Below are 17,054 nucleotides of genomic sequence, written 5' to 3' on the forward strand. Positions count from 1 at the left end.
CTCAAAAAATTTATATTTTGCCCCCTTATAATTTCAAAAATATTTTCAGGAGGACGCAGCGTTAATGGAAAGGGCAAAATGATTAAATTATTCTTACTTCTTCCATAAGAAAAAAATAAATTTTAATATATTTTTGTTACTTTAAAGGATATTTTTGATATAAATTATAAGAAATGGACGGAATAGTGATGGAATCTTGACGGAAGGAAATTAAATGTAACAACTTGAAATATTGAGAGATAAAAAATATAAAATTTTAAAAGTTACTAAGTTAGGAAGAAAAAGTAAAAAATAAGTATTTATATAAAAGTTTTTTATAATTTAGCCCTATTTTTTCTCTAATTTTAGTCCTTACTTATCAACGAGGCAGATCGGAGCGAGAGCTCCACCAATCCGGATCCGTTTGCGTCCACGTACCTGCGCAATCAACCCTTAAAAATAAAAAATATTTTTATTAAAGTTTTGGGCTACTTCAAAATTCCCGAGAACCCTCCTCGGTGCGGGTGGACGCCTCGGAGAAGAAATTCGCGAGCCGAGCCAAGCCAGGCCACCCCTTCTCACCCGTCGAAACCGCCGATGCAGACGCCTCCGCAGGCGGCGGCCAGGAAGCGGAAATCAAGACGGCGGCGGCCGAAGAAGCGCTCCAGCAACCCTTCTTCCGTCGGTGCCTCGAAAGTGAAAGAGGATGAGAAGGAGACGGACGAGGCAGAGCCGCGCCCGTCGTCCGCAAACGTGAAGCGGCGAAAACTCGAAGCCGCTCCCTCCAACAAAAGCAGCCCGCCGAGCTTCCTGGATAAGGTCAGAATCCGGCTTTACTAGTTTTCCCCTTCCAAGGCTCCCCAGTTCACCTGAATCTTTGTTATGCTCAATACGTGAAAACTTGAGTGTTAGATAGATAGAAATCGCTTGTCGACTATGTGCTCTGCTCTCGGAGTATTACTGAGGAATAAATGGATGGCTAATTATCAAAAGGGAAGAAGAAAGAAGAAAGGGCCAGCCAACAAAAAGCCTTGTTTGTTTGTTTTTTGTTTATTTTTTTCCCTTCAAACGGAAAAAGAAAAGGCCCGCCAACAAAAAGCAGCCTTGTTTGTGTGTTTTTCTTTTATCCTCCTTCCCTTTAAAAAATTCTGCTACAAAACTTTTCATGGAGCAACAAAAGTCTTTGGACTTCTCCAAAAGCTTCACTATGGTCCATGTTATTTTAAAGTCGGCATGCTATGTCCAAAATTTGATTAGTGCTCCAAAAAGCCCGTCTGTCATTTTCTGTTGAGGGGGTGCTTGGACTGATGAAGTTGCAATTCGGCTGTAAATCAAGTTTATTAGGCCTAGAAGCATTAATCTTGCCATCCGTTATGAAGACATTGAGAAGATGTGGTAGGTGGCCATGGGCTTAAGTTCTCGAAAGCAAATTTTCTTTGAAATGATCCGTAGTCATTTTTTATAGAAAGATCCAAAATCTAACCTACGACTGGATGGTGAATCTCCGTAGCATTATGCTAGTTGATAATAGCACTGGTACTTTTACTTTCACTAAATTTAATTGTGTTAACCCACACACTCCCCGAGTGACGGAGATGCTGGCGTTGCTGCCGTGTTAGTATCATCATCTCTCAACTTAAGCTGATGTGGTTGGTGTTCCAGCTTTGCCATCACTTATATTAAGGTAATATGACTGCTTTGTCAGCCTTATCGCCACTCGATTTAAGCTTATGTGATCGCCATGTTAGCTCCATCATTATTAACGGAAGATGGCAGAAAGGGCTTACTTCAAGCACTTATTTTAAGTTCAGAGTGTCGTTTGTCCACTTTAAAGAAAAAATATAGTGGTCAAGTAAAACTGACGGTAGGGTTTGGGGTTCACCAATGTAGCTTACCCGTAAATTTAGATTCCGTCAACTCTAGCTGTTTGGTTTGCTTCTTGATTACTAAAATATATTCGTCCATAACAAACCTTATTCATTTATATAGAGCTCAAATTGAACACCTTATATAGTTATTCTTCTAGCCTAAATCCTTTGCTATAATCTCAATTGACCTCCAGAATTCTAGGCTGTTAGGGTGGATAAGGAGAATCATAATTAACCATTGAGTTGCCCATAGAAAATCAATTTGGCTTATCCACCACCCTAACAATTCTCATTTAATTTGACAACCCATTCTGTAAGCTAGCTCTGTAATTTCACCTATATCTAAAAGACTCAAATAACTAGACCACTTTGATGCAATTAGGTTATAAAATTATAATTAAAACCTAACCTAACTTAACATGTAGAGTTACTGAAGATGACCTCATTTAGACTCGATGAAGCAAAATTTATGTGAAACGTATTGAACCCCACAAAAGATGGCTTCCATCAAAATTCAATTAGATTATCCATTTAAAAATATGAAAAGATAAGAATGACATTCCTTGAAACAAGGCACATTGCCCATAATCCACAATAAGTGTTTGAAGTTTGAACAATGGTGAGGTGGTTTTTTAGATATTATGCAGATGAGATCATTACATTATGACATGCCAGAGGATAGGGCTTCTTTTAATTTTTGTTGTATTGAGATGATCTTTGACCTTCAAAATCTGATTATAATTACTGTTATATTCAAACTCTATATGGTAGTCATCTTTAGTATAACATATAGATGTCTTGGTTGTTGTCGATTCTAATGGATCATTTTTTCACTAAGTACAAGCTATGTTTTGGCTGTGCATAGTACCTAATTAGGTGATTTTACTATATGTTTGCACGTTTTGATTGATGTCTTTAACAGCATCATAAGAGTGTGAATTAAATGAGGTGATATCAGCAATGGTAATATTAGTACACTTACAAGTTCCAATGACATAGAAAAAATATGTTCATGACTTTCAATATTCAATTATTGCTTGAATAATTTATGCGTTCCTTGCATATTCCTAGTCAAATATATAGCATACTCAATATTTCGACTCTATTGGTTATTTTGTAATAAGAAATTGGAATTTAGTAACGAAACATGTTCACACTGAGAATGACATAATTTAAAATCGTGAAGTAGCGTTTAGAGGGTAAGCTAATGAGATGGAATGCGGAGAAAGGCTATGAATGAATTTGTTACCCTAGATGCAGGGGATAGGTCGCGGTGGTTCAAGTTCCAACAGGTTCACAAGATGCAGGCTATCAACAACCACCAAAGCGAGCAACACTGTGATGATAGTCTTTAAGATGAGAAGGAGAGCGGCTAGGAGGCTAGGGGGGATGAAGTTGAAGAGAAGATCGATTCGTTCGCAGGAAGAAGCGACAACGAATCTAAAGAAAGGAGGAGAAGAGTTCTAAGGGAGGAGGGATAGGGTTAAACTTTTCAAAGTTTTCTTCTTTTTCTCCCCCTCAATGTCAGATTATAATATTTTCTTTTCTTCTCTCTTTCTCTCTCTCTCTCTCTCTTTTGCGTACGGGAGTGCCATTCCCGAGAGGAGCGACACCCAAAGAGTCACCAATTCCCTTTCTTTTGTTTTCTTTTTTTGTGCCACATGTTGTCATATGATTGGATAACATTGTTGGTTTGTTTTGATTGGCATGGGAATAAGTTGAGGATATATGTTGGGTTGGTTTGTTGGGATGGGAGGCATTGTACTCGTCCTACCCCTAAATTCGCCCTAGTTGCATCTCTATATACACCTTTGTTTTCTTAATTCTATTTTGTAGTTTCAGCTAAACGCCTTGTTAAGAATAACGTGCATTTATTACTGTGAAAGTTGAGGCTTGTCTTATGAACCGGCTGGTATTGTGGATTCGAATTACTAAATCTTCTTGTCTCAGGATCTGGGTATGTTTGTGATTTTCGTTCCTAAATCTTACAGTGAACCTTAAATGATAGTGCAACTTTTCTTAAGATGCGAGATTTTGGAGTGATAGATTGAGAGATAAATTAAACACACTTTTTCTTTGATAGTGGATTGGTGAGGTACATAGAGCGATTTTTCGGAAGTGTAGAAGTGAGATGACTAGTATTTCTTCTTATTTCTTTATTAGTGTTCAATTGGAAGGATATGGTAGGACAAAGCAGTTAATAACAAAATTAAGAAGTGTTTGGTATCCCTTTTATTTAGGGCTATGTGGTAATAACCTTAGAATTTCACAATACAGAATAATTTTTCACAGTAACCCGTTTGGATGTTTGAAAATCGATTACTAAAAACTTCAGTAAGTGATGAAAACTCTACCAATGGAGTAATCATCTATTTAGATCTCTTTTCTTTTTTTCGAGATTGTTGAGATTGCTGAGCAAGTTCCCTTTTCTTCACGCAACTTTTTAGGTTGCTTTTACTTCCTATTTTCTTTTGATCTTTTTTTTTAATCTTTCTAAATCCTATTTACAATGTTTACCTCTACCTTACCCTTCATCTTTTAACTCCCGCTACAGTATTGGATGGTGGGGATTACAAATTGGTGCCCCATCCCCCCTCCTTATTGCACTTTTCCTATTCCTTCCCCCTTTCCCATTCTCTTTATTGCCTCTACTGAAGCAAGCTCTATTCCAGACTCCCAGTAGGCTCTTTGGCTGATGAGTATGGTGTTTGATAGGGGACTACTCTCATCCCCATCTCCATCGCAACTCTAGCATAGCTATCCCCATGGATTCCTAGCACTTTCCCTCTCTACTTTATTTCTTCTCCCTTAATCATGGCTTAAGAAAAATTTCCTTTGGTGAAAACATCCAAACACGAAAAAAAGAGATTAAAGTTTTCGACAGAGTACTTAAGTTTACCATATCTATTCCATACATTTTTTTTTACCATTCGATTTTTAATCCTATGCGTCGAAATAGGCCCTTTTCTCTGAAGTAGTTAAAAGAACCTATTGTGCTTCACTGCATGCCTAAATTTGTATTTGAGGAAATAGTAGTTTTGAACGGGGCTGAGTTGATAGCACCCGCTTTTAAATGTATTCTTGAGTGTTATTTGTTAGTTCTAGCATAAGAATTGTTGTACGATTCATAATGTTGGGAACTAGTACTATTTATATTTCAATAAGAAGAAACATAGTACGGATAGGATGCTAATGAAGATCGAACGTAAGTTGTTCTAGAGGAAACATGAAAAGGGGAATTCTCATAATGGAGTGATCTTTTGTGGATAACCACTTAATATAGAATTACCATTGAGGATTGAGGTAGATGGTAAGGATGATTGCTTAATTCCCTAGTGTGATGAAAGATGCATGAACTAATAAATTTATGTAATGGAATATATGATTAACGATTAATTCCATACAGGTCCCTACAAACATAGTGAATTGTAAATATACCCCTATAAAGTTCAACTTTTATATGTTGTCCTTGCAAAAGTTCTATGTTTTCAAATATGTCCCTGCCGTTAGGATCTGTTACAAAAAATTAGTTAACCATAGGTAAAATACTTAACCCTAGTTAGTTAATGAGATGAATTGACCTTTTTACCCTCTTCAATTAACGGTTGGGACTTTTGGAGGGACATATTTGTAATGGCAAAAAAGTCATTTTACTTATAAAATGAACAATGCTTTAACGGTAATAAACTAGAGAGACATATTTGAAAACAGTAAAATTTTTGTAGGGATAATATATGAAAGTTGAACTTTGTAGGTGTTTTTAATTTACTATGTTTGTACGGACCTGTATGAAATTAACTCTATGATTAATGTGGAATGGGGGAAGAAGTTAAAGATCCCTAGCCTGTCTTTTGAAATTTTAACTTTTACAAAAGATGGCTCTTAGTATCTAGAACATTAGTAGTTAAAATTTTGGTAACTTTCTACTAGTTGTTCTATACTTGATTTAGCTATTTATTTGTTAGGGGCAATTGCTTATATACCCCTGAAAAGTTCCTGACCTCTTAGAAGGCTAATATTGAAAATACTTTTTTTATGTTCCAACCTATTTCTAATATACCCCTAGTGTTAAAATTTGTTAATGAACTCTGTTATCTCTATGAAATTACTATTTTGCCCTTTCAAATATACCTTTCTACCATCATCGACTTTTCTTATTTGCCCTTAATTTTTGGTCTTTTCAAATATACCTTTCTACCATCTCCAACATTTCTTATTTGCCCTTAAGGGCAAATGTGGCATTTTAATTTTTTTTTAACTGTGGTAGATATTTAATCCACGTTTAACCCAAGTTAACTTAATGGGTGGTAATTGTAGGGGTATTTTGGAATAACGGAGGAACGTATGAGAGGTATATTGGAAAGAAAAAAAAAGTAGGGGTAAATGAGATATTTCCGAAGTTTTGAGGGGTATATAGGCAATTATCCCTATTTGTTAATGTGGATGTAGCTTGGATTATCAATGGAATGGATATTTCCATGCGGATTAAACTCGGGCTACCAAGGATAAATCTTCTAAGCAAACTTTGAAAAATATTTTCTATAAGGAGAAGGAAGGGAAGATGGGTGTAGTGGGCCACATTCGAGATGGGTTGGTGATATTGTGATCTTAGTTTCTCTTGTCATTGCTGCCAATTTTGGATAAATATCTATGTGTGGTTTCTCTATGCTAGTAAAGTGTGTCATAGTTGTAGTTATATGCATATCAATTTACGATTGCATGCTAAACTATTCACTTACCTCATAAAGTGTGTCTTAGTTGCAGTTATTTGCATGTGATTTTACGATTGCATGCTAAACTAGTCATGTACTTTATAAAAGTTTTATAAAAGAATTGAGTTGCCTTAGTGGAGCTACATTATTTCATTTCTTTTCTTGATATTGTCTACTTTTGTGTAGATGCGAGCAAGGTTATCTGGAGGTCATTTTCGAATGATAAATGAGAAATTATACACTTGCAGGTACTTATTTAGCTCCCTCATTTGCCTACCTTTTGTTGCTTTTCTTTGGTTGTATACCCTCGATTATTTGCCACCCATTATTCGACAAACATTAAATGTTAGTGAGGCCTGGAGCAACCTAATTAATAACTACTCCACAAGCATAATTCAACATCCGCCTTGCTAGATAATACTGAAGGGTGATTTTGAAATATCACAATACAAGTGTTCATTTGGGAAGTTGTCTTTATTGCTCTGTTGATGATCTCATTGTCAAATTTGGACAAAGCCAATATCGAGCAAGTCCGACTCTATAGGCCTTGTTGCACCGTTACTAGCTAAATGTGCATTAATCTTGATAGTGTGATGTAATTTAGAAATTTCTATTTTCTTTATCTTAGGTGCTTATTTGGAGGCTCGACTCTAATCTAGTCAATCACTAATCTGGTGTAGATTTGACATTTGATGGATTTATCTAATATTGTCCATTCAACTATTCCCGTTAGGATGGGATTATTCAAGCCTAGGTGATGGATTGAGAGTAAATGGGATTGGACTACATGAAATCCTATCACTTCCCTTTGCAATTCCACCCCTTCTGTTTGCTTGTGAAATCATCTTTTTGTTTGGGAAAATCTCTTGGCTCGTTCATTTGTGAAGCCATTGCTTTTCCTCCTTTTCTCCTCTCCTCTCCCACTAGGGTCACTTTCGTTGGATCTCTCCGCCATCAAAAAAGGTGCTGTGTCGGGTCTTTTCGCCACTAGAGCTACCACTTCCCTTTCTTTCTCTTTCTTTGATCTGAAAAGCAACTTTTGCTTGATATGAAGATTTCCCAAGGATGGTAAAGGGAGGTCATTGGCTTCATTGCCTATTGTGGATAGCTGGTGACTTTGGGGGATCGAGAAGAAGTGGAAATGAAGAGGTACTAGAGAGATGCCGTCGCTTGGAGACAGTGATCATAGGATGGGGGAGGGAAGATCATTGGGATGCATATCTTATTAGGATGCATCCCTTATTATTATTGGTTAGCACTCATTGATGCCTTTAGGTTTGTGTCAAGTGTTATCAAATAATAGGAAGGGGTGCCTCCCAATGGGATACATCTTGCATAATTCTTTTTCATATATAGGAGGGTTTTGAGGGTTTGAAAATTTTTTTTCATGTTAAAACTTAGATGTTACAAAAGTAAATAAGAATTATTTCAATGACTTGCCAAATTTAAAAGAAATGGGCTTTTTTTCTCTGAAAAATGTTCATTATTCCTAAATTTTGTATTATTTTTCATGGTTATGTTAGATAATGTTCATAGTTTTATTCTCTTCTTTTATGAGATGTAAACAACTAATTATATGTTTCATAAATCTTAACTATGCTGGGATCTTGGGAATTTTTTGATGCAAACTCAGGATCTAATGCCCTAGGCTATTGAACACAAGACAGGAATTTAGTAATACAGTCCTATCCTTGTTTTGGAGTAGCACCAAGTTGTAACAATCTAGCTCAATAGTATTAGCAACTTGTTAGGCCTAAATCACCTGAGCAAAATGGCTATGCTCAAGTTGCTAATACTAGGGGTCATTTGGTTGGATGTAGTTGTCAACATGGTATAAGTAGAGATGAATGCAATTGAACTAGTAGTATTTATAACTACATCTATCTTGTTTTATAGCTTGTAGTTGAGAATGGTGCAGTTATGATTTTTTTTTTTTTTGTTTTGTGTAGTAAAAAAATTACAAAATTTTCATTCGTTTATGGTATGGTAAGATAACCTCCCAGTAAAAAAGAAACTCTACTATTTTAGAGGTTGTTAGGCAGGTAAGATTGCTTCTTAAGTAAGATTACATTCCCCTACTACTACATTTGAAGCTGTAGCCAATTTGGATGTGGTTTTCTCTATAGCAGTTGGTCCTCCTTTTGTAGTTACAACTGCAACAATTGGAAGCAATTGCGGCAGTCCAAATAATAGATTTAGACTTGCATGCAGTTAGAAATATAGTGCAACAACAAATATATGGAACAAAATGACCCCTTAATGTGCTATTCATGAAAATAACCCTTATATGTCTTAAGAACCGCAGCTAGGTGATGTGGGATTCTAAAGGTGCTGATGCAAATCGGGCGGTTGCCAAATCTAAATTTTCAACTTTATTTTTGTTTAAAGGCTTGAAATAAACTGGGTTCAATTTATCGATTTTGGCGAACTTTACTAACACTAATGCAAGGAAGCAAAAAATTTCAGCAAGATGGAAAATTAAAATCGAATTGAGGTGATATTGAGATGGTGATTGGTGATAAGCCTTCAATATATGAGATCAAGGATTTAAGTGCTGTGGCACGAGGTCGTGTCGGAAACTTGCCGGCACGGTATGGCACGGTGCGTGCCGAGCCGTGTCGATGCGTGCCGGTCAAAAAAATTCTTGTGTGCCGACACATAATAGCATGGAATATTTATTTTCTTTAGCAAACATCAAAGATTTAAGTGCCGTCCCACGGGATTGTGCTGGAAACTTGCCGGCACGGTACGGCACGATGCGTGCGGAGCCGCGCCGGTCAAAAAAATTCTTGTGTGCCGACACATAATAGCATGGAATATTTATTTTCTTTAGCAACAAAATATTTTAACTATTTATTATGTCTTTTTATCACATCTTTTGAACTTTATTGAGGAAATTACTTACTAATTTAAAGAATAGAAGGTTTTGAGCTGTGCCATCGGCACAGGGTTTGTATCGTGCCGGTATCTTGTTGGCATGGTACGGTACAGTGGATACGGCCCATGCCGATGGGCACTTAAAACCTTGTATGAAATAATATTAACGAATTGAAAATACATATAATAGTTTTATTGGACTTAAAACTTTTAGACTTGGTTGTTTTGGCAAAAATGGTTGGTAATGGTGGAAGGCGTAGGTTGAAAGGAATAATGGGTTATCAGGAGATGAGGGAGAAGATAAGATGTAAGAAGTGTGCCGATTACACGATTACGGGGGATTTACGATCGACGAGGAGGGTGGTACACCATGGATAGAACTTCGCGAACGAGGAAGGAGAAGAGAAGGCAAGGACTTGGAAGAAGAGGAGGGGTAGAAGCAGAGGCCGATCTTGCCACGAGGAAGAGGCGACAACAAGAGGTTGAGAAAGAAGACGATCTCAGCGCGAGAAAAAAGCGTCGATGATCACACTAGGAGGAACACCACAACAAGGATAAAGAACAAGAATAGGAATTTCTATTCATTAAATCTGCCCTCAAAGCATCAAGAATCATGTATTTATAGTGTTAAGAGCATATCTTGTAATAAATTTGTCTTTTTGTTTTCAACATAACAAGGTCACTCAAGGGTCAAGCATAGAAGACGAGGCAATTTTGGAAAAGCCGAGAGGTCTTTTTGGATTTGTTTCTATGCTTATTAGGGAAAAGGGATTTTGGGCAAGTCGAATCAACTAAAATTAAATGATTTAAACCTGAATCAAACATGAACTTACAAAACAAAAAAAAATTGCCTTCAAAAGCAAAAAAAAAATTGCTGCATTAGTTCTCCCCGGGTTGGAGAAATCTCGACTCCGTCGAGAGAACATCCTGATAGCTCTAGTATAACTATAAGTCCTCTCGAAGTCGGCACACTCTACCTTTGAAATCCAACTGCTATCAGATAATGGTTGTCTACGCCAACGTACTAAGTATTGGCAATGGGTACCATGACGCGTTGCAGACTCGCGTACATCCAAAATATCTTCCACATTTGATGGCGTTTCAGTGTCGGTGAGAGATGCCAAGCTATCAATATCGATAGTGGAGGGGGCCTCTCCATGGTACTCATACAACTCACCGATATTGAAGATTGAGGATGTCGGTACTTCCGGCGGCAGATCAACTAGATATGTATTGGACCCTAACTTCTTTAGAATTTTGAATGACCTGTACTTTTTCCTGCTCAACTTGCTATAGCCTCATGCTGGAAGTCTCCTGTTGGAAATCTTTCTTTTCTAAATTAGATTAAGACATTATCCCCTTCATTAAAAGTCATACCTCGGCGTCAAAGAAGTATTCTTTGTAGGCAAAAGAAGAATCATTTTTATTTCCCGACTCCTTGTACTTGATAGTGGAATCCCGCAATCTCTGATGAACCTGTTGTTGCACCTCTTGAGTTTGTTTTAGCCTTTAGGTAATATTCTGCATCTGCACTAACTCTACCAGTATAAAGTATAGGTTTTCGTTCAAGGAAGTGGGCTGCAGGACGGCCATATAAAGCTTCAAAAGGAGATATTTCAGTGGTTCAGTTTATGAAACTATTATAAGCAAATTCATTTAGAAGTATGATTAAATCCCATTGTGTTGATTTTTTTGCAACTAAACATCTTAAGAGATTACCCAAAGATCGATTTACTATTTTGGTCTGCCTATTAGTTTGTGGATAGTATAGGCTACTGAAATTTAATTTTCTTTTTGTTTTTGGTTAAAGTTCTCAAAAAATGATTAACAAATTGTGTCTCCAGCAGATGTAACTGATTTAGGAATACTATGTAAACCAGTGTTTGAAAAGGCGCGCCTGAGGCGCGTGCCTCAGCGCCTGGGCGCGAGGCGCGGGCCTCAGCAGCTCAGCAATAGCGAGGCGAGGCGCTATTGCTGAGGCGCGCGCCTCAGGTGAGGTGCGAGGCGCACATAAGGCGTGCGCCTCAGCATATTTAATATTTTTTGGATTAAGGTTTTCGGGTTGTTGGGTTTCGGGTATAAATTTTATGTTTTAACCCGATAAGCTTAGTAAAAGATTCTATAAGAAACATAAAAAAAAAAACCCTAATGAAATCATCTACTGCCCTCTCCTTCTACCGCCCTTCTCTCCCTATCCCTTCTCTGTCCATGGGCAACTTGGCATCCAGCAAGCATCCGCAGTAGGAAGAAGCAAGGAGGAGCAGTGGTCAACACTCAGCAAGCATCCATTGTCAAGAGCAGCATCAGTTTTTTTATTTGCAGCGGCACTGCAGCAGCAGAAACAGGAGCAGCGGCAGCAAGAAAGCAAGAACAAGCAGCAATCAAGTAAGTATTGCCTCTATACTCCAATATTTTTCCTTTGAATCTATTTTTTAGTTATTTTTTCAGGATTTGATGTATTTTTGAGATTTTTCTTTTTTTTCCCATATGTTTTTACTTTTTTTGTTTCGATTGCATATTTCTTGATCCAGTTTTTTGTTTTGAACTTGTTTTTAGTTATTATTTATAGGATTTGATTCCTTTTAAGATTTTTTTATTTTTTTCCCAAATGTTTTTTTTTTCATCTAGGGCAGATGCCAAGTGTTTGGCAATGAAAACATTTAGAGTTTCTTGTTGGAATTGGAATCCAAAAACGCTGATGCTGCTAGCTTCAGCCTGGCAAAACAAATTTCTTTACTTTTTGATAGTTATTTTACTTTTGTATGGTTATTTTGGAGTTTTTTTTAATGTGGAACATCAAATTAAATTAGATTTAGTAAATGTGCGCCTCGCCTTCTTGAGGCGCGTGCCTCGCAGTGCGTCTCGCGCCTAGGCTCCAGAAAGGTCTTGCGCCTTTTTGCGCCTCGCGCCTTTTCAAACACTGATGTAAACGTATAATTTCGTTGAAAAATAATTTGCAATATTTGATGCATTAGAGTTTTTTTGTTAGGAAAAAAATGAGCCATTTTTGTAAAACGATCTACAACCACAAAAACTGAATCAAATTGGCGTGCAGTCTTGGGTAGGCCTAGGACAAAGTCCATGGTTATATTTTACCAAGGTATAGTGGGATGGGGCAAGAGAGTATATAAGCCGGTATTTTGAGTTTGTCCTTTAAGTGATTGACAGGTTTTACACCGCTGAACAAATCTTTCAACGTCCTTACTCGTGTTAGGCTGATAATACAACTCTTGAACTAATCCCAAAGTTTTGTCTCTCCTGAAATGTCCTTCTAACCTGCTAATATGCAAATCCCGAATCAAGGACTCTCTTAACAATCCCTGGGCAATGCATAACTTAGACTTTCTAAAAAGGTATCCGCCATCTAAATAGTAATCAGAAGGTGAATCATTATTAGGAGATAGGACAAAAGTTAGGGTCATTTTGATATTGGTCCTTAACCACTTCAAATCTTACTATCTTTAAGGAAGAAGTGACAAGCAAATAGTTTCTAGGGCTGAGTGCATTAGCAACACGATTAGCAATGCCTTGTTTATGCTGCAAATGAAAAGTGTGTTCTTGCAAAAATGCAGTCCACTTGGCAGGTCTTTTGTTCTAGTTCTTTTGAGAATATAAATATCGCAATGTTTTATTGTCCGAATTAAGAATAAACTCTCGATGAATCAAAGTAGGGTCGCCAATGTTTCAAAGCCTGTGCACAATTACGTAAAATTCAAGATCACAAGTGGAGTAAACGTGTTTGTGTATTTTTGTTCAATTTTTCACTAAAGTTTTTGTGAGACAGTACGCCTCCAATTCCATTATGTGAGGCGTCAGAATCAATCTCAAACACCATTTTGAAGTCGGGCAAGGCAAGTATTGGAGCCTTTGTAAGTTTGTCCTTAACCAATTAAAAACTTTTTTCAGATCAGGCATCAAACAACCCCCTTTGTAAGTAATCAGTTATTGGTGCAATTAATGAACTGAAATTGATACCAATTGATGCAAATTGGGGGTTTCCAAATTTGAATTTTCAACTTTGTTTTCGTTTAAAGATATTTCTTGAAATAAACTAGGTTGAATATATCGATTCTGGTGAACTTTACTAAAATTAAAGCAAGGCAGCAAAAATTTTCAGGAAGTCGAAAAATTAAAATCGAATTGAAGCAATACTAAGACGGTGATAAATCTTTAATATATAAGATAATAACAATCAATTGAAAATATATATAATAGTTCCAAAAAGATAAAATCGGTTTTATCAGACTTAAAACTTTTAGATTTGATTGTTTTGGAAAAGATGGTTTGGTAATGGTGGAAGGCTAGATTAAAAGGGATAATGGGTATCAGGAGATGAGGTAAAAGATAAGATACAAGAAGTGCACCATTCACAAGATTGCAGGGGATCCACAATCGACGAGAAGGGCGGTACACAACGGGCAGAACTTTGGCAACGTGAAGAGAATGTAGGAATTCAGAAGAAGAGGAGGGGTAGGAGCAGAAGCCAATCTTGCCACGAGGAAGAAGCGCTAATGATCAAGTTGAGGAAGAAGACAATCTTGGCGTGAGGAAGAAGCGCCAATGATCATACCAGAAAGAAGAACACCACGGCAAGGATAAAGAACAAGAGTAGAAATTTTTATTCATCAAATTTGCGCTCCAAGCATCAAGAATCAAGTATTTATAGTGTTAAGAACCTATGTTGTAATAAATTCTTGTCCTTTCGTTTTCAACACAATACGATCACCTAAGGGTCAAACAAAGAAGACTAGGCAATTTTTGGAAAGTTGAAAGGTCTTTTTGGGTTTTTTTTTTTTTTTTTTCCTTTGTTTATTGGGGAAAAGGGTTTTGGGTTAGCAGAATCAGCTAAACAAAACAAAAGAAAATTGCATTTAAAAATAAAAAAAGTTTTATTTGCCTTATCAGGTGCCGCTACATGTTTAAGAGGTGGTCCCGCCATTTCCTCGGTTAATACTTTGTTATGTAACACTTAATTTGCACACTTTTCTTCTTTTTTTTTCATTTCTCATATAATATTTCTTATTGCATTTATTTTTTCCATTTTACAATTTCTTTTTCTTTCCTATTCAACTTCATCAATTTCGTAAGCTGCCCCGCCTCGGTGTGGAAGCCCAATTTGGAGCGTTAATAGTCCTGCCACAAAGACAGTTACGTGCATGGTGTCGGAATACAAAGCATCTGTAATCAACACATGATATTTAAAAGAAAACTAAGCCCATGATGCATTTTCTTTCCAAAACATCTTAATGTTTAGAAGAATCTCAATTACATTCCAAAATGGTTATAGAGTTTGGTTACAAATTTTCACTTCCAAAAGAAGCCCAAAATGTGCCTTTGTAAGGTGGAGGACATAATTGTAGTATAGAGAATGTCCAACATCTCAACGATAATCGACAACAACAGTCGCCGCTTTGGCTACAACATGAATCACTGCTACTACTACTATCTAATAGTGTTATCATGAATGTAATAAGGTTCATTAGCATGCTTTTTCTATATGGCAAGTATATGGCAAGTAAGGATTACAACAAAATAAATAAACAGAGCATGCTACTACCTTAATCTAACACAAATGAATAAGCAATAATAGTATGTGAGTCATCATCAACCAAGGCATGTATGCTAACTACCACATGGAGTTCACGAATAGTCAAGTAGTCAAGAAGTGTAAGGTGAATTGGACCGAGTCACCGGGGTTTCACTGAACCCACTTTGGATTGAGCACCCACCTCTAATAGCCTGCATGATGGTCACACCATGTATATGGTTCCTCGATCCCCACTCGGGCCTAAGAGGGCACAAACGGGTCATGCGCTAAGCTAGGACACGATTCCCGACCAAAAGAATTCATAGAACTCATATTTCTGAAGCATCAGAGTATCATGTTTCGGAACCTAACATCAAGTTCTAGAATCTGCTCTGCAGAAACAAAACTGTCTTCGCACTGTTCTATTGGGCAAGTTCCGGAATCTAGTTCCAGGTTCCGGAACCTGAGCTCCTAGGCAGCATTTTCACGCGGCAATTCTGCAAATTTTGCGGAATCGCGACGTTGATTCAACTAGGAATGACTCCAAATCATCCAACCACCTGGAGGACCCTTTAGCACACTAAAAGAAATATGGAAATACCAAGATCCTAAGAGAATCTCTAGGGTTTCAAAGTAAAAAATAGAAATCTAGGATTTTTTTTCTTGGAATCTCCCACAAGACTTCCACTAACCTTGTGCGGAAGCTCAACCATTAACTGTTTATGCAAGAAAAGCCTCAAAACCCCAACTTGGCAACATTGCTCTGACAGAACCTCATCATAAAGCCCATTTGATCATATGAGGTGCTTGAAATCAATGGAAAAACCCTAAAAACTATGCAAAACCCATATCAAAACCAACTTATTACCACAACTCACCTATACCTCGAAGCTTTTCAACAAGTACGCTATCTAAGGGCCAAGATCTCCTTGTCCAAGCTCCGAAGAACTCAATCTTCAAGTAAGATGCCTTGAGGAAGAAGAAGAGAATGAGGGTGAGTGAGAAGGAGAGGGAGGAGAGGGATTACTCTTGCAGGGGAGAGAAGAGAAGAAAAAGCTTAGGGCTTTTTATAGGGGTTGTATAATTGCATGCTAGCCCTCTAGCAAAACAATTTTCTATTTTTCCCTAAAATAGTTCATAGAATCATTCACTAGGCAGGCTTCGAAACCTACACTCTAGTTTTCGGAACCCAGCCATGCTTCAAAACCTATATGTAAGTTCCACAAAAACCGAACCTTTTTCCACCATTTTCCCTGTTGAGGTTTCGAAACTTGTGTGCATGTTTAGGAACTTGATGCTTTAGGCTAAAACCTTCTTCTCCTTCTCTTTTTCCTTTTCCTTTTCTTTTCTTTCCTCTCTTTAAATTTTAGGGTATTACATAAGTATTTTTACACCCCAATAATCCCACATTAGATAATGTTGGACTATTTGAGGGTCACATATGTAACTATTTCATTAGTTTTAGCAACTTGGTTTTAGGAATTTTGGGTCAGTGGTTTTGGTCCAACAAGTGCTAATATTAGTGGGCTAGTCTTGTTGGTAGAGAAACGTATAGAGAGAGCGAGAGCACGACGTGAGTGCAAGCGAGCGAGTTGGAATGCTTCTAATAGCATCAAGTCATTAGTACTTGTTGGTTTTTGGCTTTTGGATTAAGGGGTTGCGGGGTTAGAATGATAGCGGCCTAAGTGGTGGTTGTTGGAATAATATGATCTAAGGGGTAGAAATGGTCAAAGGGGTGGATATGATGGTGGAATAATATGGTGCTATTAGAAGCATCGTGGCCGAACTCTATATATCTATATATATATATATATGTATGTGTGTGTGTATATATTTATATATATGTATGTGTGTATATATATAGCAGGGCTGCTGTCCTCTTAGGAGCATCCCGGCCTCCGTGCTCTAAAGCTGTTTTCGATGATGGAATTTTTGAATCGACGATCGGCTCCACTAGACTTGATCTAGCATATTTGAAGTATCTAAAAAATAAATTTTGCAGCTTTTCGATATTATTTATCTAGCGACCGAAAGGGTTCAAAATCAATAATTTTAAATGGTTTACATCTACCGTTTATAAGTTTAATAGTG

General features: G+C 37.2%; 1 protein-coding gene across 1 annotated transcript in view; it reads left to right on the forward strand.

Moving 5' to 3' along the window:
- The window catches only part of LOC109726577 (ribosomal RNA-processing protein 8), a 34,467-nt gene continuing 17,875 nt past the window's right edge, over nt 463-17,054 (forward strand). The window contains exons 1-2 of the mRNA XM_020256242.1: nt 463-798; nt 6,746-6,807. Of these exons, the coding sequence (XP_020111831.1) occupies nt 577-798; nt 6,746-6,807 (284 nt within the window). The 5' untranslated portion in view covers nt 463-576. The remainder of the gene's footprint in view (nt 799-6,745; nt 6,808-17,054) is intronic.

Source organism: Ananas comosus, linkage group 21, assembly GCF_001540865.1.
Source record: "Ananas comosus cultivar F153 linkage group 21, ASM154086v1, whole genome shotgun sequence".
NCBI lineage: Eukaryota > Viridiplantae > Streptophyta > Magnoliopsida > Poales > Bromeliaceae > Ananas > Ananas comosus.